General features: G+C 42.8%; 1 protein-coding gene across 7 annotated transcripts in view; it reads left to right on the top strand.

Annotated features, from left to right (window-relative positions):
* Positions 1–951: 951 nt before the first annotated feature.
* Positions 952–22,282, top strand: part of LMTK2 (lemur tyrosine kinase 2) — a 92,132-nt gene continuing 70,801 nt past the window's right edge. For all 7 annotated transcript variants that reach the window (XM_035282776.3, XM_035282764.3, XM_035282753.3 and 4 more), the window contains exon 1: positions 952–1,363. Coding sequence is in view for 4 of the 7 variants with exons in the window: in XM_035282764.3 (XP_035138655.1) it covers positions 1,264–1,363 (100 nt within the window). In the remaining 3 variants the exon portion in view is untranslated. The remainder of the gene's footprint in view (positions 1,364–22,282) is intronic.

The raw sequence follows: 22,282 nt of genomic DNA, 5'->3' as shown, positions 1-22,282 counted from the left end.
AGTCCCCTGTTGCCAGGTGGCAAAGTCCCATCTGATAAGATTCAAATCAGCTCCTCTCATGTACACACTGAACCATAGTGTGTCTCCAGAAAAGCTTGGCATTTTCGCAACCCGCATGCCTCTGACCACTATGTTACTTGTGTCTGGAGAGTGCTTTCTCTATCCTCTCTGCAGGAATGTGACCTCACCTCACCTCTTAGTGGAAAGAACGCCAGCCCTGGGAGCTGCTTTGCCCTGGTACTTGGGACCAGGGCCATGCACCATTGCTTTAGAGAAGACCTGCTCTGACCAGGTCCTGCACCAGGGATTCCCCCAGCTGAATCAGACATAGTTGCCATCCTCAGGGAGCTTACAGTCATGGGTCAATAGGACACAGCAGCTGGGATAGCAGTCCATACAGGGCCAGGGCGGGGCGCTCAGGAGATGACAGTCATTTCTCCTGGAGATTCAGGGATGAAATTATGTCAGGTGAGTCTTGACGGATGAAAGGAAGAGTGTCTGCCAGGTGGACAAGAGGCAACAGCTTGAGCTCAGGAGGTGAGTCAGTGGGTGAAGTCGGGAGAGGCATTCTCCTCTTGATGAATCCAAGGGAAAAGCCTAAAGCTGTTTGATGGCTGAGAGGATGTGTAGGTCAACTTAAGGAGAAGAGCTCAAAATAGTTCTGACAAGTAAAAAAAAAAAGGCAGAAGACAAGATAGATCTATTTTTGCATGTTATAAAACACTGAGAAAAATATATCAGGATAATCGTCGCGGTCTTTACATTTTCCTGTATTTTTCAATTTAAAGTAATTGTCGGTGTTACCTGCGCCCACACACTCCTCCGTCTGCAGGGGGCGCACCGGCCGCCACCTCTCACTCCTTCAGGGTAATAGGCGGGGCCTCCCGGGACAGTGTGGACTGACGAGTGGCTGGCCGTCCTGTTCATCACGACGTCCCGCCCCCGCGCTACGTCACATGACGCAGCCCATCATGGCGGCGGGAGCGCGGCTGCCCGGGCCCGCCGCTCCTCAGAGCTGCTGTCGTTGCTGCTGTTGAGAGGCGGCGGCGGCGGCTCAGGCGAGCGGGAAGGATGGTGTTTCTGCGGTTGGAGCGGCAGGTTCGGACCGGGAGCCGGATCGAGGTTTGGCAGAAGCAACGTGTGCTTGGGAGCAGCCGGCGCGGGTGCCGCTAAGACAGCGGAGGGAGGCAGGACCGACTGACTGGCAAACGGACGGACGGAAAGCGACTCGAGAGCCGGCCCCGGAGCCGCGCCGTGAGCGAGATGCCGAGACTGCCGGCGTTGCGGCGGAGGCTGCTGCTGCTGCTGCTCCTCCTGGTCGCCGGCAATGCCGGGGCTGCGCCACTTCCGCAAACAGGTGCAGGTGAGTCGGCCCGCGGCGGTGTCGAGGCTGCGGGGTCCTCGGCAGCGGGGAAGGGGGCGGCAAGGCCGGGCCGGCCTCGGCGCTGAGGGATCGGAGGGCCTGCCAGGGGCGGGAGGCCCGGGGAAGCGAGTGATTAGGAAGATTTCTGCCGCAGGGGCGTGGGATTGGGGGGGCGGGCGCGAGGCGACGTCGTTGGGGTTGGGGAGGGCGGCGAGCGAGGTGGCAGCGACCGACCCCTCCCGGGATAGGCTGCGGTACCGGTTCTGGACCTGTTGCCTTAAGGTCCTCAGCTTATATCGTTTCCTGGCAGTTCTGCTTCCCTTTCCAGATGTCACCTGCCTCTTGTGCGTTTTTCTCGCATCTCATAATAAGAACCGTTTCTTAGCCCTAATCATACTTAAATGCAAATGACTTGGCCAGCAGTTCGGAGTTTCTTTCGTTCCCTTCAACTTATTCTGAAGTTGTAAATTGATTTTGGACGCTGTGCTTTTTATTCGGAATGTATCTCCGGAGATGAGAAGGAAACCACTATAAATATTTCTATTTTAGGAAGCCAGTGATTAGAGTAGCAGGCGTTGAATAACTATTGACAAACTGGCTTAAGGGTGATGGAAGTTTCTATTTTAGCTAACGTCAGTGTATGATTTTCTTTCTCACCCCTCCCCCATTTTCTGAAAATCATTTTTATTTGGGGTTTATTTTCCTAAATAAAACTTCAACCCTAGAAAACATCCCAAGTTGAGTCATTTTTCTAAAAAGGAAAAAAAAAAAATCTAGGCTAACTTGCCATTCTTGCCTGCCGCCATTATCTTTGAAATGAGGAAAGATTGAAATTTCGTATATTCATAGAATGTTAGAGTTAGAGGAGACCTTAAAGAAAATTCAGACTAATTTCTTCGCTTTGTAGTAGAAGATACTGGGGATGTTGGGTCAGATGACCTACCCAAGGTGACAGAGCTACATTGTAGGCGGAGCCCCAAACCCTGGTCTTAGATTCCCCTAGTTGTATGATTTTTTTTTCCCATTTCATTTCAAGTTTTGTAACTGTTTTGGAATACTCTAGAGGTCAAGAGTTATTTTAGAATAATGTTAATTGGGTACAGAATGTGGATGTCCTGACTCCAGTAAAGGCATATTTTTCAAACAAATCTACGATGAAAGCTACATATAATTGCTTCCAGAGCTACATCAGGGTTATGTCATTGAGTACCCTTTAGTTGAACGTTAGATGTTCTCATTGTACCATATAATCTAGCACTAAATTTCTGTTAACTGCCTTAGGTCAGATATTTGTGAGGTGAATTCTGTTTTCTAATCTGTTAAGAAGAGTAAATGTTATCAGGTGTGTATAGGCAACCCTGGTAAGAGCCACAGAAAGTACCTGGGAAATAATGAAAGATTATATGGAAGGATGATGATGTTTAATATTTAAAGATATTGATGTTAAAAATTAGCACTAGTATAGGATAGTGGATAAAGAGTATTTATGTGATGGGGAGTCAAGAAATTTCCAGATGACTTTGCCCTTAATTGGATTTTTATATATTTTGGAAAAATCAATTTTTATAGGAACCTATATCTGCCTGTACACTTCTTACATGGTTTTTATTCCATTCTTTTACAATTTTATGGTGTAATGAATTATAAAAAACTGAGTTTTGTTGGGGTGTTGTAGAACAAAGCAGTCAGAAAAATTAATCCGTAAATAGAAATACCAAATTTTGACATAGTAAAGCATAAGGCAATATTTGGTGATGTGTAGCAACTTTTGCTACAAATTTTCCTTTCATATTCTGATCCTTGTAGGATAGGTATATCTTTAGATGTGTTGCATATGAATAATGGATACCTAGGGTTAAAGTCAGTGGAAAAGATGCACAGTCAGGCTGGACGCAATGGATCATTCCTGTAATCCCAGCACTTTGGGAGGCCGAGGCAGGTGGATCACTTGAGGTCAGGAGTTCGAGACCAGCCTGACCAACATGGTGACACTCTGTCTCTCCTAAAAATACATGGCATGGTGGCAGGCACCTGTAATCCCAACTACTTGGGAGGCTGAGGCAGGAAAATCTCTTGAACCTGGGGAGTGGAGCTTACAGTGAGCCGAGAGTGTGCCACTGCACTTCATTCTGGGCAACAGAGTGAGACTCCATCTCAAAAAAAAAAAAAAAAGAAAGATGTACAATCAGATATAGATTCAGGGATTTGTGTCTCCATTCAAAAGAGATGATTGATCCTTGTTAACTGAGATGGGTTCTTGATCAAGATATATTAGACCTCAAGACTTAAAAAAAAAAAAACAACCTTTGAGCTAATCCTGACTAGTGAGCTCAATGGTTAAGAAAGAAGAATCCCACCTGAGCATGTGGTAGATAAAGGAGCAGTTACATGCTGAAAACGTAACTAAAGCTTCTGGTGATCCAGGAGCCTGCACTCCTTATGAAGATGGAGCTAGACACTTTCAAATAAGGATAGATCCATTTCATAGGGTCTTTTGCCTCCTTGGTCTTCTTTCTACTTGAAGTCTGATCAGGCTATTCAGTTTAATTTCAGTTAACTGAAATTCAGCTTTTTTTTTTTCTTGGTTCCTTGAAATTGTCAGTTTCAGAAATTCAGCTTTTAAACTGAAGATTATTTATCCATGGTGTCTTCATCATCCAGGTTCATTTCTAGGCTCAGAAGTTGAAAAAGGTGTTTTCTCATTCAGTCATAATAAAGTTTTGTAAATATATGGATCACACTTGCCTATCGGGCAAGTAGACATTTCTTAGTTGAACTTTATTTTGGGCTCCTTCTTTGAGCTGGGATGCCCTTATGCCCCCCTGTCTAGGAGCCTCTTTTCCTGTGTGTCTGCAAGGGTCCTTGTTGTTATGTAGTCTGAGACTTGCTGGTCCTCACCAGGAGGCTTTTACGTAAAGGGAGAAAGTTCGCTGTTTTCACACCGAGTTAAATTGCCAAACTAAGATTACAGTTCAGTTCTTTTCCCCAGATCATAGTTATCAAATCATTCTTCTCTTAGAAAACATGGATGTGCCTTTTCCAAGATTCTCAGGGCTCACATCATAAACTAGGACTGGAAATAATGAAAGATCTTGTATATGTGAATGCATTTCTCTAAGCTCACACTTTGTTATTAATATTAGGATAGTAGTGAGACAAGGAAACCCAGTTCTATTGTTCTGTGGCATATTAGGTCACAGAGTACAGAGGAAGCTTTTAGCAGCTCCAGATAAAAGACCTCACGGAAGCCCATGAAGCCAGTGGGACTCAGCTACTGATTAAATGGCAGCTGGTGAAATCGAGCCTCTCAGTTTAGATTAAACAAACAGACTTGTATCTTGAAAAAGATTTCTGAAGTAAAGGAAATGCTTTCCAAAGTATGAATTCTTGTGTTTATTTTAACAGCCTCTGAGAATTAAAAATTATTTTCAACAGGCTTTCTATGCAAATTATTTTAGGATTTGTACTTATAAGGCTTGAAATTTGGTTTCGGTTGGGGTTGCTGTAATTGCTTTTACTTGGTGATATTTTTGGGCTAAGTATGCTCATTTGAACAGTAGTAAGAAGTCTGTCCAGCGGTTTTGTAGCTGATTAGCACTGAAGTTATCAGATCTGTACAGTTTTGCTGATAATCAGTGCTGAGTGTTTCTGAAAATTCTGTTAAAATTTAGAGTCCTTGGGCCCTCTGTGGCCCCTGTGTATTGGGTCACTTAGATAACAGTTGTAGATATAATTTTAAAAAGACACTGTTGGCCAGGCGTGATGGCTCCTGCCTGTAATCCCAGCACTTTGGGAGGCTGAGGCGGGCGGATCACGAGGTCAGGAGTTCGAGACCATCCTGGCCAACAAGGTGAAACTCTGTCTCTACTAAAAATACAGAAAGTAGCTGGGCATGGTGGCATGCGCCTGTAGTCCCAGATACTCCGGAGGCTGAGGCAGGAGAATTGCTTGAACCTGGGAGGCGGAGGTTGCAGTGAGCCGAGTTCAAGCTGCTGCACTCCAAACTGGCGACAGAGTAAGACTTTGTCTCCAAAAAAAAAAGACACTGTCATGTAAATAAGGGCTGTCCAGGGTTCTGAAACAGTAAACAAACGAGTTCTCAAAAAAAGTTCTTATAAATGAACAAATAGAAGTAATCCAGCTTTTTCCTTTGAAAGTGAAATTCATGAACCAGTCCTAGCAGGAACACAGTGTTGTAGGAAGAACTTGGGCTTTATAGTGAGATCTGGGTGTGAGGTCTTGGCTGCCACTTGACTAGTTTAAAGACCTTGGGTCAGTTTACTCAACCTCTGGGCTTAGAACTCAGTCATTAAAAAGGGTGGTGACAACAATATTTACCTAAAGGGGTGTCAGGGGTCACAGTGGTTTGCCCTCACACTAGATTTGTTTGTTGTTTTAGATTTTTTTGTAAATTTGGTTATCATAAAATTGACTGATGGTAGGGTGGTATGGCTTCAAAGCAGGAGCTCAGAGTGGTAGCTGCTTAACATGGCATGGCTAGAATTTACTGGATTTAAAAATCTTTGTTTCTCAAAATAATTTGTTATATGATGGATGGAGATGCTTTAGAGAGAAATTTGGTGTATTTAAGTCTAAGCTGGTATTGTTACTACTTGAAATTCGTAGTGTTGGAGAACTATGCTGGAAATTTTTAGGATGATCTGGGTTAGTCTGCTTTTATGTAATAAACCTGTTTTTAAACTTGAAGATGACTAAAGCTCTTGCATGTGAACAGTAGCTGGTTTTAATTTATTTAAAGGAACCATGAGCACTTGAAAGTTTCCCTTGATCTTAAACACAATTGTGTATTCTCAGGAGGCATCCCTGATTAACCCAGGCTGTAGTAGAACAAGCCTAGAGCTGATGCTCCCCCTTAGAAACTGGAGAGAGGAATGTGACTGATGTTTTTCTTTCTCCCTCTCCTTTTTCCTTTTTTAAGAGACAGGATCTTGCTCTGCTGCCCAGGCTGGAGTGCATTGGTGTGATTGTAGCTCACTGCAATCTCCAACTCCTGGCCTCAAAAGATTCTCCCGCTTCAGCCTCCCAAAGTGCTGGGGTTTTAGGCATGAGTCACTGCACTGGGCAAGATTTGGTTTCTTTATCTGTAAAACAGGGAGAATAGTTACAGTCTTGTGAAGGATCAAACCTGTGCTGTCTAGTACTGTAACCACTAGCTCCCTGTGGCTGCTTAAATGTAAATGTTTTAGAACAAAAGCTTCAATTCTTCAGTGGCACTGGTCACATGTTAAGGGCTTGATAACCACAGGTGACCAGTGGCTACGGCATTGGACAACACTGAAGAGAACTTCCCATTATGGAAGAAGGTTCTATGGGACAGTACTGGTATGAGGCAGGTACGGTGCCCAGTTCTTGGTTAGGACACATAAGGCCAGCTGGGATTATCATTATGACCATGATCCTGATTCTTCATGAAGTCCCAAATCTAGGCCTACTACAAGGGTGAGGGAAATGAGAAGAGGGCTTCTGGTGAGAACTTAGAAAAAAGAAGAGACAAAACAACTGTGGATTTTTTGCTGGTGAGGAGATGAGAACAGAGGTAGCCCAACCTCAGCTCCCTACTGCAGAACAGAAGAGACTTCAGGGAAAAACAGAGTCTTGCTCAGTCACCCAGGCTGGAAGGCAGTGGCGTGATTATAGCTCACTATAGCCTCAAACTCCCAGGCTCAAGCAGTCCTCCTGCTTCAGCCTCCTGAGTAGCTGGGACTACAGGTGTGTGCCACCATGCCCACCTAATTTTTTTGAAGAGATGGTGATATAGTTTGGCTGTGTCCCCACCCAATTCTCATCTTATACTTCCCATAATCCCCACATGGCATGTGAGGGACCGGGTGGGAGACAGTTGAATCATGGGGGTGGTTACCTCCATGCTATTCTTGTGATAGTGAGTGAGTTCTCATGAGATCTGATGGCTTTATACGGGACTTTTCTCCCTTTGCTCGGCACTTCTCTTTCCTGCTGCCATGTGAAGAAGGACATGTTTGCTTCCCCTTCCACCATGATTATAAGATTCCTGAGGTCTCCCCAGCCATGTGGAACTGCGAGTCAGTTAAATCTCTTTGCTTTATAAATTACCCAGTCTTGGGCGGTTCTTTATAGCAGCGTGAGAACGGACTAATGCAGTTGGGGTCTCACTGTGCTGCCCAGGCTGTTCTCAAATTCCTGGTCTCAAGTGATCCTCCTGGCTCAGTCTCCAAAAGTGGTGGGATTATAGGTGAGCCACCACGCCCGGCCCTTTCTCTTTTAAAATCATGCACTTTTATAGTCTACTAGGCTGTACTTTATTACTATTTTAAAACTTTTTATTTACTAAGATGAGGTAAGGAATATTACAAGAGGAGATGCTGGATAAGCATCTCTGATCTGGAAAGACTGCTCCATCTAGGGTTTTTAGACTCCATTATCAGCTTTTCCTTGAGTTTTGTTATGAAGATACTATTGTAGAAAATGAGGGAAATATGATGAAATTAGCATGTCTACAGAGAAAAATATTGGAGTGATGTATTTTAAAATTGCAGCAAGTGGCCAATTTGGAGCCCAGCCTTGGCATTACAATTATTTGTCACAAAGAGCAGCCATATCAGAAAAATAACCTCATTATTTAAAATTTTATTTTATTTTTTCTGAAAGTTAGCTCAGTGCAGTGATTCCAAATCTCATTTAATTGTATTGTGATTGAGGAGGGAAAAGTGAGCACTGTTTATGCCAGATGTCTCAGGTGCCCGCAGCCACAACATTGATCAGTACCTTTCATTTTCTCTGCCATTTGTTCCTTCCCCAACCACAAAAGAGAGACTCTGTACTCCTCTGCCCTTCTGGGCCTTTGCTGGGAGGGGATGATGGTGGTAAACCGTCCATTTAATTTTCGACAGTTTGGTAGGTTTTGCATTTTGTTATATGTGTTTTTTTTAAGGTTTTTTTTTTTTTTTTTTGAGACAAGGTCTTGCTCTGTCACTCAGGCTGGCATGCAGTGGTACAGTCATAGTTCACTGCAGTCTCAACCTCTTAGGCTAAAGCGATCCTCTCACTTCAGTCTCCCGAATAACTGGGACTACAGGTGTACACCACCATCCCTGACTGATGTAAAACATTATTTTTCTGTAGAGACGGGATCTTGTTATGTTGCCCAGGCTGGTCTCAAACTCCTGGACTCAAGCCATCCTCCTGCCTCAGCCTCTCAAAGTGCTGGGATTACAGGCCTGAGCCACTGCACCTAGGCAGTTTTAATATCTTACAAGGCTTGAGTTACTCTCAGGTCAAATGAGATATGCTAGAACCATGTGCTGTGGCTAAATACCCCTGGCTCCCTGCATCTGATGCCCGTTTGGTGAAGGGAGACCGTTGCATCTGGGTGTCTTGCAGTGCATCTGTTGTTTCTGTCTCCACCCTCCACAGCACTTTCTTCAGAGCTAAGTCGATCTGCCTATAGCTTGCAAAATATCCCATGCAAATTCCCATCTTCTGGCTCTCCATGTATTCTCCCTGTTTGCATTTGCCTCTTTTCCTGCCTCTGTAAGTGCTGCTGTCTTTTTATTGTTTTAAAACTTACTTGTGGACTCACCTTCCTTACTGAGTTCTTGGTCCTGGCCCAACCCTGAGAGATTCCTTCCCCTGGTGAACTTGGGAGTATATACCTGTGGAGCAAACTGTGCCATGGGGTGTCAGAGGAAAATGTTGGAACTTAACGTTTTTATTTTCATTTCATCCTTATGTGACTTTTTAAAGTATAGAACACATTTTTGGTTTATAAATGACATAGGATGGAAAGAACATAAATAAAATTTACTGGCTGGGTGCAGTGGCTCATGACTGTAATCCCAGCATGTTGGGAGGTTGAGGTGGATGGATTACTTGAGGTCAGAAGTTCAAGACCAGCCTGGCCAACATGGAGAAACTCAGTCTGTACTAAAAATACAAAAATTAGCTGGGTATAGTGGTACATACCTGTAGTCCCAACTACTCCAGAGGCAGAGACAGGAGAATCACTTGAACCTGGGAGGCGGAGGTTACAGTGAGCGGAGATCAGGACACTGCACTCTAGCCTGGGTGACAGTGAGACTCTCAAAAAAAAAAAAGGAAGAAAGAAAGAAGAAGGAAAATTTACTGTGAACAGGAAAGGTTTGGGTTTATTGTGCCACCCTCCTCAAAAAAAAAAGAAAAAGAAAAGAAAGGAAGGAGGGAGGAAGGAAAGAAGAAATTTACTGTGATCAAGAAAGGTTTGAGCTCATCGTGCCTGTTTACCATATGCATTTAACAAATATCAAATACCACTTCATATCTTCATATCATTGGTTTTTTGTTTGTTTAAGAGACAAAGTTTTGCTCTGTTGCCCAGACTGGGATACAGGGGCACAATCATGACTTTCTGCATCCTTGAATTCCTGGCCTCTAGCATTCCTCTGGCCTCGGCTTCCTGCAGTGTTGGGATTACAGGTGTGAGCCGCCGTGCCCCGCCTACATCATTGTTTAAGTCCAGTCTGTTCACCTAGTTTACAAGGACTGTGTCTTACATCCTTGGGATAGCGCAATTTTGGGATTGGCGTTTGCATGGTATGTCACAGGTTGTAGATGCTTCCTCAGCGTTTGCAACTGAGGATAATGAAGATGATACTAGAGAACTAAGTTCACCAAACCAGTACCCGTGGTGTGTGTGTGTGTGTGTGTGTGTGTGTGTGTGAGAGAGAGAGAGAGTGTATGTGATGAAAAGGAGAGGGTATGAGCTGGAGCACCTCATTCTCTTGCAGGCTTGAGTTTCCATGCAGCCACAGACCTTCACCTGGAATGCAGCCATTTATGTGGTTTTTTTTTTTTTTAGCACAATTTTAGATTTACAGAAACATTGAGAAGATAGTATAGAGTGTTCCTGTGTATCTTTTACCCAGGCTCCCTGTTGTTAACATCCTACATTAATGTAGTACATTTGCCACGACTAAGGAACAAGTATTAATATATTGTTATTAAACAAGTCCGTACTTTATTCAGTTTCTTTAGTATTTCTCCTGTGTCTTTTTTTCTCTTCCAGGATGCCACATTACATTTAGTAGTTATGGCCCTTGGGCTCCCCCAGTCTGTTCCTTGTTTGGAATGACCTTGACAGCTTTGAGGAGTACTGGTCAGATATTTTGTAGAATGTCCCTCAGCTGAGATTTGTCTGATGTTTTTCTTATGATTAGACTGGGGATGTGGGTTTTTGGGAGGAAGACCACAGAGTTAAAGTGCCATTCTCATCATATCACATCGAGGGCATTGACGGCATGTGCTCACAACATGACTTGTCACTTGGTCACCTTGCTGAGTAGTGTTTTTCAGCTTTTACCCTGAAAAGTTGCTCTGTCCTCCCTTCCCCGTGGTGTATGAGTGCAGGGTCAACTCTTAATGGGTGGCAAGCTATGCTCCACCTCCTTGCAAGAAAGTGTCTATAGACATTATTTGAAGTTCTTCTGTATAGGAGACTTAACTCCCCTCCCCTCTTGCCCTTCTTTTCTTTTCTCTCTTCTTTTCTTTTCTTTTTTGTCTCTTCTTCCCGTTCCCCTTCCCCTTCCTTTTCCTTGACAGGTCTTGCTCTGTAGTCCAAACTGGAAATCAGTAGCACAATCATGGCTCGCTGCAGCCTTGAATTCCTGGGCCCAAGCGATCCTCTGTTTACTTCTTTATTCACACATTAACTTATATCCGTGTGGATGCATGGATATTTATTCTATACTTTGGGTTGATTCCACAGTGTTATTTGTTCTTACGTTGTAACAGCTTTGACCATTGGGAGCTCTTTCAGTTGGTTCCTGAGTGTCCCACTGACATACTCATTTTTTTCTTTTTTAAGCATTTCCTTATTTTCTGGCATTTCAAGAAGCTACAGACTCATCTTGTATATTCCTTGCACCATTCCTCGAATCAGCCTTTTCTTTAAGGAGCTCTGTTTCCTATTGCTGAAGAGTGATATTAGAAACCAAGATCTGGGCTGGGCGGGGTGGCTCATGCCTGTAATCCCAGCACTTTGGGAGGCTGAGGCAGGCAGATCACTTGAGATCAGGAGTTCAAGACCAGCCTGGCCAACATAGTGAAACCCTGTCTCTACTAAAAATACAAAAATTAGCCGAGTGTGGTGGTGCATGCCTGTAATCCAGACTACTCAGGAGGTTGAGGCAGGAGAATCGCTTGAACTCAGGAGATGAATCTTGCAGTGAGCCAAGATCACCCCGTTGCACTCCAGCCTGGGTGACAGAGCGAGACTCTGTCTCAAAAAAAGAAAAGAAGCCGAGATCTGGGTGCTGGGTTCGTTCATTGTTTCTGGGGCATTTTTAATAGATTTTTGATCCTCTGCTTCCTGTACCCAATCTTTGGGATTGTGGGGAGGGGAGGAGAGAGCAACTTTGGGACCTCTTAGAGACAGATGAGTTGGAAGGACTCTGTCCATATTTTCTCCCTGTCACTTAAACTATTAAATACCACCATAAACATTCTAAATACCATGTTTGCAGTAGTAACTGCATTATAGTGGTATTGGCAAAATCTTAGTTTTCTTTTCAGGGTAATAGATATATGAAAAATAGATTTGATTTACTTCCTCCAGGAGCAGCTTAATCTCTAAGAATTTGAACGAAACCTCTTTGGCTTAAGAATTGAGTTAGAGAGGATTATTTTGGTGACGGAGGGAGGGGTGAAGGTGTCTTTCAGCATTGGAATTGCTGAAAGGGATTGTAGGCAACTCCTTGAATTGGTAAAAGTTCAAATGGAAATTCTACTGGCAAGCCTCTAGAAATGTATGGGGCTGTAGACTTATTTTGATCTGTTTATTGAGATTTGTTTTTCCTTTTATAATGGAAAATTTCAAACATACACTAAGTAGAGTGAAGTAGTATAGTGGACCCTCACATTCCCATCACCCAGCATCCACAGTATTTTAACTTATGTTTCATCTGTTTCACCTTTACCCTTCCTTCTGCCCTCGCCCTTGTTTTGACATTAATTTCAGTGACAGATCAATGCAGCAGAAAATGCTTCAGGAAGAAGTAAGGGTGTTTTTATAAAACAGGATGGCTTGCTTGAAGATCACCTAGGTATTTGAGAAATGTAGATTTCTGGGTCCCAAACTAACCAACTGAATCAGAATGCTGAAGGTTGGACTGGAAGTCTGCATTTACAATAGTTTTCTGGTTATTTCTCCTCTTGTCCCCTCACTGCCACAACATACATGTTTTATCTTCTACATAAAAAATAATATCAGTTATTTATTGGAAAACTGTTGACTTGTATAACTAGTGAGAATCAAGAAAAGAAGGAAAACATTAAATTCAATTAAAAACTTCAGATTTTAAAATGAATAATACCTGAAATCTGAAGAACTCATTCATCCTGAGCACCGTGTGTAAATATTGTTCTGAAGAATCTTCCTGTGGGTACATATGCTATCACTACAAAGGAATTCAGGCAGTCCAGGGCAGAACACAGTTAAAGCTCGAAATAAGTTTTTTTTTTTTTTCAATTTCACCTCCTTCTCTGGATGTCTGTATGAATAATAATAGCCTCTTTACATTTTCTGACTATCCTGTATATATTAGGAAAAACAGTGAGCAGGTAGTCTTGACAATCAGATGCTGGCACTGTGAGCTGAGAACTTCGGTGCCATTCCTGGACCACCAGGCATTAGCTCACTGCAACTAGAGTCAGGGTAGCAGTTGACTTGCAGGGAAATTTGGAGAGCAGGTATAAATACCATGACATTCTTAATTCCCTGGGTGATAAATGTGTGTGCTGTAACATGAGAACCCCTGATTCATGATCTATACAATAACTTGCAGGGTGTTTTGTTTTTCTAGGTTAATATGTTAATAAAATAAACTTTTAAAAAGTTTATTTTTCTAAGCTAACTTATTTAGATATATCCTAGGATTTGTAGCTTATTTTGTATTTTTAATAGGTACTTTTTTTTAAGCTGTTTGTTGTTATGTTTTGATATATTTGCTGTGGATGATTGATCTGTACAAAATTTTCTCATGATGAGCTAATAAAAGTTAACTGTCTCTGAAGCTGCTACATTATAATAATTGTATAATCATCAGTCGGGTTGGTTAAGAACACCACAGGCTTTGTACTAGTACAGACTATTTTTTTGGCAACATGTATGCCTTGGGTGGGAGAAAAGAATTTAGTTACAAACATCTACGATAGCAATTTTTGAGAGAGGAGCTGCTCTTATTTAAAAGTGAAACCACTATAATTTTAAAAGGCTCATGTCTTTTTTCCCCCTTTTGGCTCATAGTCACAGTCCATCCCAAAACTTTGTTTTTTCTGTTTTTGCTACACTGAACAAGGAACTTGAGTTTGACATGGTATAATTCCAACCTTTAATTATAGGAAGTAAAGCTCTAAGACATCTTGGACTTAGAAGATAAAGGAGAAGTTTGCAGTCATTTTGCACATTTAAAATACCTGTTTTAACCAACTAGTAAGTATAAAATTTGGTAGTTTCAGCTTCTTACTGCAAAACTAAAGTGTTGTGATCTATTGGTGGCCTCTCAGATTACCCACTAAATTTAAAGTATTTTTCTCATTACAGATTCTTCTCAGAACCCTCAATAAATTAAACTTGTGACTTTTTTTTTTTTGAGATGGAGTCTCATCGTCGCCCAGGCTGGAGTGCAGTGGCATGATCTTGTCTCACTGCAACCTCCGCCTATTAGGTTCAAGCGATTCTTCTGCCTCAGCCTCCTGAGTAGCTGAGATTACAGGTGTGTGCCACCACGCCTGGCTACTTTTTTGTATCTTTAGTAGAGATGGGATTTCACCATGTTGGCCAGGCTGGTCTGTAACTCCTGACCTCAGATGATCCACCCACCTTGGCCTCCCGAAGTGCTGGGATTACAGGCGTGAACCACCACGCATTGCTGTGCCTCTTTCGAGAGGAAAAAAATATCCTGTCCCTATTCCTACCTGGCAGTTTGCCCCTGTAGAAGGGTTCCCTATCTATAGGCAGCAGCGGTTGCTTCCCCAGATCCAGCAGAGCCCCACTTGACTCTTACCTCAGACTGTTATTAAAATGCAACACCCAGACACTGATTGCTGGTAAGGCACTGAAAAATAACCAGCCTATCAAAATAGCCCCCTGGGAACACTCTCCGAGAGGCCTGCCACAGTAGTACAATCCAGGAATCTGTCATCTAACTTAGTTTTCTGTATTGAAAAGAAAATTAACTTTAATAACGATCTGATCACCATTGTTAATCCTATATACATTCAGTAGACCTAGAAAATTTTGGAACCATAAATCCTTGTCTGTAGAATTTTATAGCTGAGATGCCAGTTTTACAGATGAAGGAACTGAGGCCCAGAGAAGTTGATCAGCGAAGTCAGTCCTGCACCGCCAGTTAAGGGTAGATTGAACAGTGAGGGGTCCTAAGTCCAGGCCACCCGTTCACCCCGGTGAACTGAGTTGTGCTTTAAAGAACCTCTGTAGTGCAACACACACACACACACACACACACACACACACACACGGAGCAGATTCAAGAGTGAGGTCCTAAGTCTAGGCCACCCGTTCACCCCAGTGAACCAAGTTGTGCTTTAAAGAACCTCTGTAGTACAACACACACACACACACCCCAACTCCATTTCTCTGGATAGTTTTCTGTTTACTCTCTGAAAGTACTGGGATAAAGTTTTCAACTATTTATCCTAAGATTGACTCAAAGTACTAAAGAAAATTCCATATTGAAATTTAGGAAACAAAAGTGCTAGCTTCCATAATTAGGCTGAAAAAAAAATCACATTCATATTGTTTTTAAATTTGTGCCAGACATGGTGGCTCAGGACTGTAATACCAGGGCTTTGGGAGGCTGAGGTGGCTGGATCGCTTGAGGCCAGGAGTTCAAGACCAGCCTGGGCAACAAGGCAAGACCCAGACTCTACAAAATTTTTTTAAAAAATTAACTGAGCATGGTGTTGTGCACCTGTGGTCATAGCTACTCAGGAGGCTGAGGTGGGAGGATTGCTTGAGACTAGAAGGTTGAAGCTGCTGTGAGCTGTGATTATACCACTGCACTCCAGCCTGGGTGGCAGAGCCAGACCCTGTCGAGACCCTGTCTTGGGGGAAACAATTGTTTAGTTTCCACCTATGAGATGACATTGTACCGTTTAATTAAAGGTATAAAAATATTTTTTGGCTTTTAAGAAATGTTATCGTAAACTTGTAAGCATTCATTTGTAAACATAGAAGATACTTTAAACATCACCATGTGAAGGTCTAGACTCCTTTTGTGAAGGTCTGGACTACTTTTTTTCTTTGCAATTTTTATTTTAGGTTCAAGGGGTACATGTGCATGTTTGTCACATGGGTAAATTGCATGTCATAGGGGTTTGGTATACAGATAATTTTGTCACGCAGACAATCAGAATAGTGCCCCATAGTCAATTTCTCAATCCTCATTCTCCTCCAACCCTGAATGCTTTTAGGAATCTACCTACTGCTGTAGATCGCAAGAATAATGCTCACTGGCAGATATTTTGTATATCCTTTCAAGAGTCATGGACAGGTATTTAAAAAAGTGTGTGGAGCAGTTGACAGACATCATTTTTTTCCTCTTCTTTCTGTCAGCTCTTTAAAATAAGCTTTGTGATCCATGCCTCTCATCCCACCCTTCCCTGGCAGCCGCAGCATCCCTCACTCATGTCCTCTTTGCTTTCTGCTGCTGGACCTTTGCCCTCTGCTTATATAATAAATAACAGTTCCGTGTATATATCTACGTGGCATGTGTGTGTGTGTTTGAAACTGGGTCTCGCTCTGTCCCCCAGGCTGGAGTGTGGTGGTGCAGTTGAGGCTCCCTGCAGCCTCAAGTGATTAAACTTGGTTTAATCAGATCCTGAGTTTCTACTATGCACGACGAGAATTTATATATTCACACACACATACGTGAGTACACCCTTCTTCACAACACAGTCACTGAGTCTTTTCTATGAAATCACTATTTATATTTTTATGGCTGCATATTTTGTTTGCAACTGACCCTATAGTGTTTGTGATTATTACATTTCTTTTACATCTTTTATTAGTTTTTTTATGAAAGCATCATTAATTCGTCCCATGCTTCTCGGCAGGAGCTTAAGTTTCCTCTCCGTGTGTTTGACTGTTGTGTCCTGGAACCCTTGTGCCCTATGCCAGTCTTGCAGTGGTGTATCTGTGGCTGCTGTCCAGCCTATTGAGAGGTCTGAAGCTTTTCCGACTTCCTCTGTGTCTAGATTCTGAACAGTTGTAAAACTGAGCCTTGGTATGAGTCTCTTTATTTTCATTACATTAACCAACATGGATACACAGTGGGCCCTTTGAACCTTGAAAGTTGTATGCTTTAGTTCTGGAAAATTTTCATATCTACACACACACACACACACACACACACACACACACACACAGAAATACACACACACAGACATACGTATGTGTCACACTTTTTGGGAAGAATTGTCTTCTTTTTGTTCTTTCCATCTAAAGCTTCTATCAGCAGATTGTTGAACGTTTTAGAATGAGCTTCTACTTCTGTTGATTTTTTTTGTCTGTTTTCTGCTATATGCAAGTATTTTGTTCAGTTTCATTTGATTTCCTGGAGGCTTCCTCCCCCTATATTTTAAATAGCATCTTCCTTCTCATGAGTATACTATCTCTTCTGATTTCTGAGAATGTTACAGTCGTTGTTTTTATTATTTTTTAACCCCTGCATTGTTTCTTTCCCTCAGGTTCCTTTGGATCTGTTTGGGTTGGGCACTGTCTTTTACAAGAGGTTTTTCAAATGTCAGGTGGTATTCGAAGTCTGTTCCTGTTTCAGAGAAGGGAGTTAATAAATAGATTGGAGGTGTCTTCCATGCCCCTTTTCCTTCCATCTTTACCTCACATCTGCCAGTAAGTCCTGGCTCCACCTGCTTTCGTCCCCTACACTGTCATGGAGCGGCAAGAGCTTGCACTCTGAGCCTCACCATGTAGTATCTGACCTTGGAGAAGTTACTTTGCCTCTTCATTGCTCCGTTTCTTCATTTTAAAATGGGGTTCATCAGGCACAGTAGCTCATGACTGTATCCCAGCACTTTGGGAGGACAGGGCGGGGAGAATCACTTGAGGCCAGGAGTTTGAGGCAAACCTGGGCAACATAGTGAGACTCCATTTCTACAAAATAATTTTTAAAAATTAGCCAAGGGCGGTGGCCCATGCCTGTCATTTCAGCACTTTGAGAGGCCAAGATGAGAGGATCAGTTGAGGCCAAGAGATAGAGACCAGCCTGGGCAATATAGTGAGACCCTGTCTCTACAAAATTTGAAAAATTTATCTGGGCCTTGTGGTGCATACCTGTAGTTGGGAGGGGAAGATTGCTTGAGCCCAGGAGTTCAAAGCTGCAGTGACCTACTATTATACCACTGACTCCAGCCTGGGTGATAGAGCAAGACTGTCTCTAAAAAAAACCAAATAAAGTAACATAAAATGGGGCTAATGATACGACCTACCTCAAAGAGTTGTTATGGAATTGGAAGAGTTTAGAGTACTGCCTGGAACATTGTAGCCACCATGTAAATATTGACTTTTTATAACCCTCCTGGGACCAAATCACTATCATTTGTTGCATGAGTTAGTTGTAATAGCAGAAATATGTTCCCTGGTCGTTTCATGTAAGATAATAGTCTCCCCAGTCCCTTGTTTTATTTTTCAATATTGGGACTTTGCTTTTTTTTTTTTTTCCCACTTCTGTACTCTCAGAACCTATAGTAGCATCTGTCTTATCAAAGATGCTTAGTAAATGTTTGTTGAATGAATGAATGTGTTAGATGTGGCTTTTTAACTGGTGGGCAGTCACAGTAGGGTGACTGCACAGCCATTTCAGTAGGTGACACCCCTGTCCCGTAACCCTCTTAACTATCTGGAGGTCTTTTATCTTGGGCTGGATACCTGAGTATCTGGAAACACCTAATTACATACTGAATTGTCTTTGGGCTTATTTTTCTGTGTGACATAAAGACATCCAGTTGCAGCATTATCAACAGGAAACAGTCAATGATCTTGCCTTTGTGCCATAGAACCTTCTCAAGGTCACAGTTGTAAGCAGTTTCTGGCTTAGTTTTGAAGATAGTACTTAAAAATTAAAACTTCATTGTAGAGAATTTTGAACATACGCAGAAGTAGAGAGAAGAGTGTAATGAATTCTGTCTCCCCAAACCCATGTTCAGCTGTCTCTCGCGGCCAGTCCGGCTGCAACACCACCACCATGTACTTTCTCTCTAAGAGAGAACTTTGAAGGACACGTTGCCTAAGATCGCATTTCAGTTATGTTCTCAAGAACTTAGGCTTTAGGAAGCTAGAAGGGCTCTGAGAACACAGACTCCATCAAGGGATTGTTGGAGATTTTAAGTAAAAAGTAGACATGTTTTTCTAGGCTATTTAAGGTCTGGTCTCCATGGGAAACAAGGAGCGGACATTTAGGGTGCCTCTTCATCCTTTGGGCTGTGTTGTACAGAAGCAGGATTGGCTAAGGGTTGTGAATCTAGTACTGCCAGTGGCTTGGCGGCACATCTCTGTAGATTTCCATGGAAGTTGTGTGGCAAAACAGAATATCCTTCCCCTAGACGTTGGTGGTCCACTGAAGGGATAGTTGTTGGGGTACAGCCTTGGGAACCTGGCTGTGTGTCTCTCCTTCCAGGACTAGATGCTTCCTGTTTCTGCATCGGCTTTCTGGACTGTGGAACCACTGTTCAAAGCTGTTACAAATATGGAAGCGCTGTGGATGACTCCACAACGTAGCTATGCCAACAGATTAACTGAGACTCCAGTTCAGGGATATCCAGCCCATCATTTCTTGGGGTGTGGGGACCCAGTGGTCCCGCAGAAGTCATTCAAGTCCGACATTCTTTTGGCCACACCGTGCTGCCTTAGATGAGCTTTTCTATGGTAGTCTCCATCCTAGTTAGTGTTTTAAAACAGGAATGAAATGACTCTTTGATAACAAATTTTAGTGGAATAGGCCGAGAGAAACCAGCAGCTTTGTATAAAATGATCTCATTCACAGGTATTTAATTAGCACTCAAATTATATAACCTTTCTGCAAGTGTGAGAGAGCAGTTGGGCTGGCTGACCTTGAAAATCACTTTTGAGCAAGAGGAACACTTCCCTGTCTATGATGAGCACACAGTGCGATCTGTTTTTCTAGGCTGTTGATATTCAGGCTTAGGGGTCTTTGTGGAATCTGATTCATCAACTGGATCATCAGTGCATTACTTTCTGTTCTGTGTAGTTGAATATATTTAGTGCCATGCTTCATTTCCCGTTTTCTTTCCAATATTAGAATATCTTAGGGAGATTCTAGGTTATTTAATGTTCTTATAAATAGATGTATTGTTAAATTATGGCAAGGAAAACATTTTGTGACTTAAAATTCTGTGTACAGGAAACCTTGATAGATGGGTTCGTAAGTTTCAGGTGTTAAGTAAAAATGTGTGATCTGCAATAATTGATTGTTCACATTTTTTTCCCCAAGTAGTGTGATGATGATTCATTTTATTAAGTCTCTGGGCTACAGTGCTACTTGTCAGGGTGTTGGAAGAGGAAGGCAGACATAGAGGTCCTAATGTGCTAAGAGAAAAAGGCCCAAATGACGTTTCTTAGAGATGGGCTTTATGTGGACCATTCGGAAGGTTGGGGCCCTGAACTTCCCTCAGTTCTGTGAGTTTTCTTTGTCTAAATAGCCACCATTGTTGACTTTTAAGTGGGCACAGAATTCTGTTATGCAAATTCCTGAGGTAAGAGGGTCTGGGCAAAACAGAAAACAGGCAACATGTGTGAGGACCTGAGCCTTGCTGTACACTTGCTTTCCCAGTGAGAAGGCAGGATGTCCTCATGCTCATGCCTGTGCTGTCAAGGATGGACCCCTGCCAGGGGTACTGGCTTTCTTTAATTAATACGCTGACCAATTGATTGTATATGTTAAGATAACTAAAGGAGTGGAATTGGAGTGTTCCTAACACAAAGAAATGATTGATGCTTGAGGTGGCGGATACCCCAAATGCCCTGATGTGGTTATTACACTTCATATCCCTGTATCAAAGCATCACACATATGCCATAAATATATACACCTATTTTTACCCTTAAAAACATAAAAGGGTGAAAAGATGAGTAAATTGACACAGTGCTAGGGGCTGAGTTGTACCTCTGCAGGTACCTCAGACTGTGACTATATTTGGAGATAGGGCTTTTAAATAGGTGAATAAGTTAAGATGAAACCCTAAGGGCAGGCCCTAGTCCATTCTGACTGGTGTCCTTCCAAAAAGGGGAAACTTAGATACACAGAGAGACACCAGGGATGCACATAGAAGAAAGACCTTTGAGAAGGCAGGGAGAAGGCGGCTGTCCACAGCCAAGGAGAGAGGCCTCAGGAGAAACCAACCCTGCCGACACCTGGTCTTGGACTTCTAGACTCTGGAACTATGAGAAAGTCAAGTTCTGCTGTTTAAGCCCCAGTCTGTATTATTTTGTTTTACCAGCCCTAGCAAACTAACACATGCAGTGTTCAGACTAAAACACATTTAAATCACATCTTAGATGGCACCAGTTAAGATTCCCGTTTTGTTCCTAAACGAATGTTGGTGTAGAGGTCCAAGGCCTGTGGCTCTGCCTGTGTGTGGGGCTTACTTCTCAGTCCTGCACCTCTGGGGGCTCCCTGGGGAAGAGGGTGCCTTTGAAAGTCTCACTTTGCTACCACTGAGTAGAATGCTCTGATGGCTTCCAGGAAGATGAGGCTATGCAAGAATGTGGTGCGTGTGGATAAACACCCATTTTTGAGAGAGAACATAAATTGGAGGAAATCCACTTTTTGAGCGAATGTATTTTTTAATAAAATACCTTAGTTATGCAGCTGAAGGAAATTGGGTACGTTTGTGGGAGTTCTTGGAGACCTGGGGAATAAGCGGTTCGCCACCCAATACAATGTATGCTAATAGTGGAAAAACAGTGCCAAGTAAGAGTAAAATTACTGAAGGAGTGCTTCTCTTATAATCTTATTTGTTTGACCCTGAAAACATAAGTTTATTATTTTTTTTGAGAGAGTCTAATTCTGTCACACAGGCTGCCACCCAAGCTGTAGTGCAATGGCACGATCACGGACCACTGCAGCCTCAACATCCCAGGCTCAAGCCATCCTCCTACCACAGCCTCTTGAGTAGGTGGGATTACAGGCTCATGCCACCATGCCCAGCTAATTTTTTATATATTTTTTTGTAGAGACCCAGGCTGGTTTTGAACTCCTGAGCTCAAGCAATTCACCTGCCTCAGCCTCCCAAAGCACTGGGATTACAGGTGTGAGTTGCTGTACTTGGGCCATAAGTTTATTCATTTTTGTTTTGTTTGGAGATAGAGTCTCACTCTGCTGCCCAGGCTGGAGTGCAGTGGTATGATTGTAGCTTATTTCAGCCTTGACCTCCTGGGCTTAGGTGAGTGTCCTGCCACAGCCTCCCAAATACACACTACAGGTGTGTGACTATGCCTGGCTAATTTTCCACATTTTCTGTAGAGATGATGTCTTACTATGTTGCCCAGGCTGGTCTTGAACTCCTGCACTCAAGTGATCCTCCTGCCTCAGCCTCCCAAAGCACTAGCACTGGGATTACTGGCGTGAGCTGCTGTGCTTAGCCCATAAGTTTATTCTGTGATCCCCTAGGTTGGTTATGGTTTCTTTCTGTTTTTTTTTTTTTTTTTTTTTTCTGTATGGTTAGCTTTCCTGTATTCCCTTGCTTGCTTATTTTCCCTCACTTGCTCATGCCCCTTTATTGCTCTCTCACTTTTTTCTCTGTTTCCTTACCCCCAACTTCTACCTGAATGCTAGGCACTGGGCCAGGCTCTAAGGAGTCATTGGTGGATTATACAGGCCCAGCCCGTGAC

This window comes from Callithrix jacchus, chromosome 2, assembly GCF_049354715.1.
Source record: "Callithrix jacchus isolate 240 chromosome 2, calJac240_pri, whole genome shotgun sequence".
NCBI lineage: Eukaryota > Metazoa > Chordata > Mammalia > Primates > Cebidae > Callithrix > Callithrix jacchus.
This window is presented reverse-complemented; position numbering and strand designations above follow the sequence as displayed.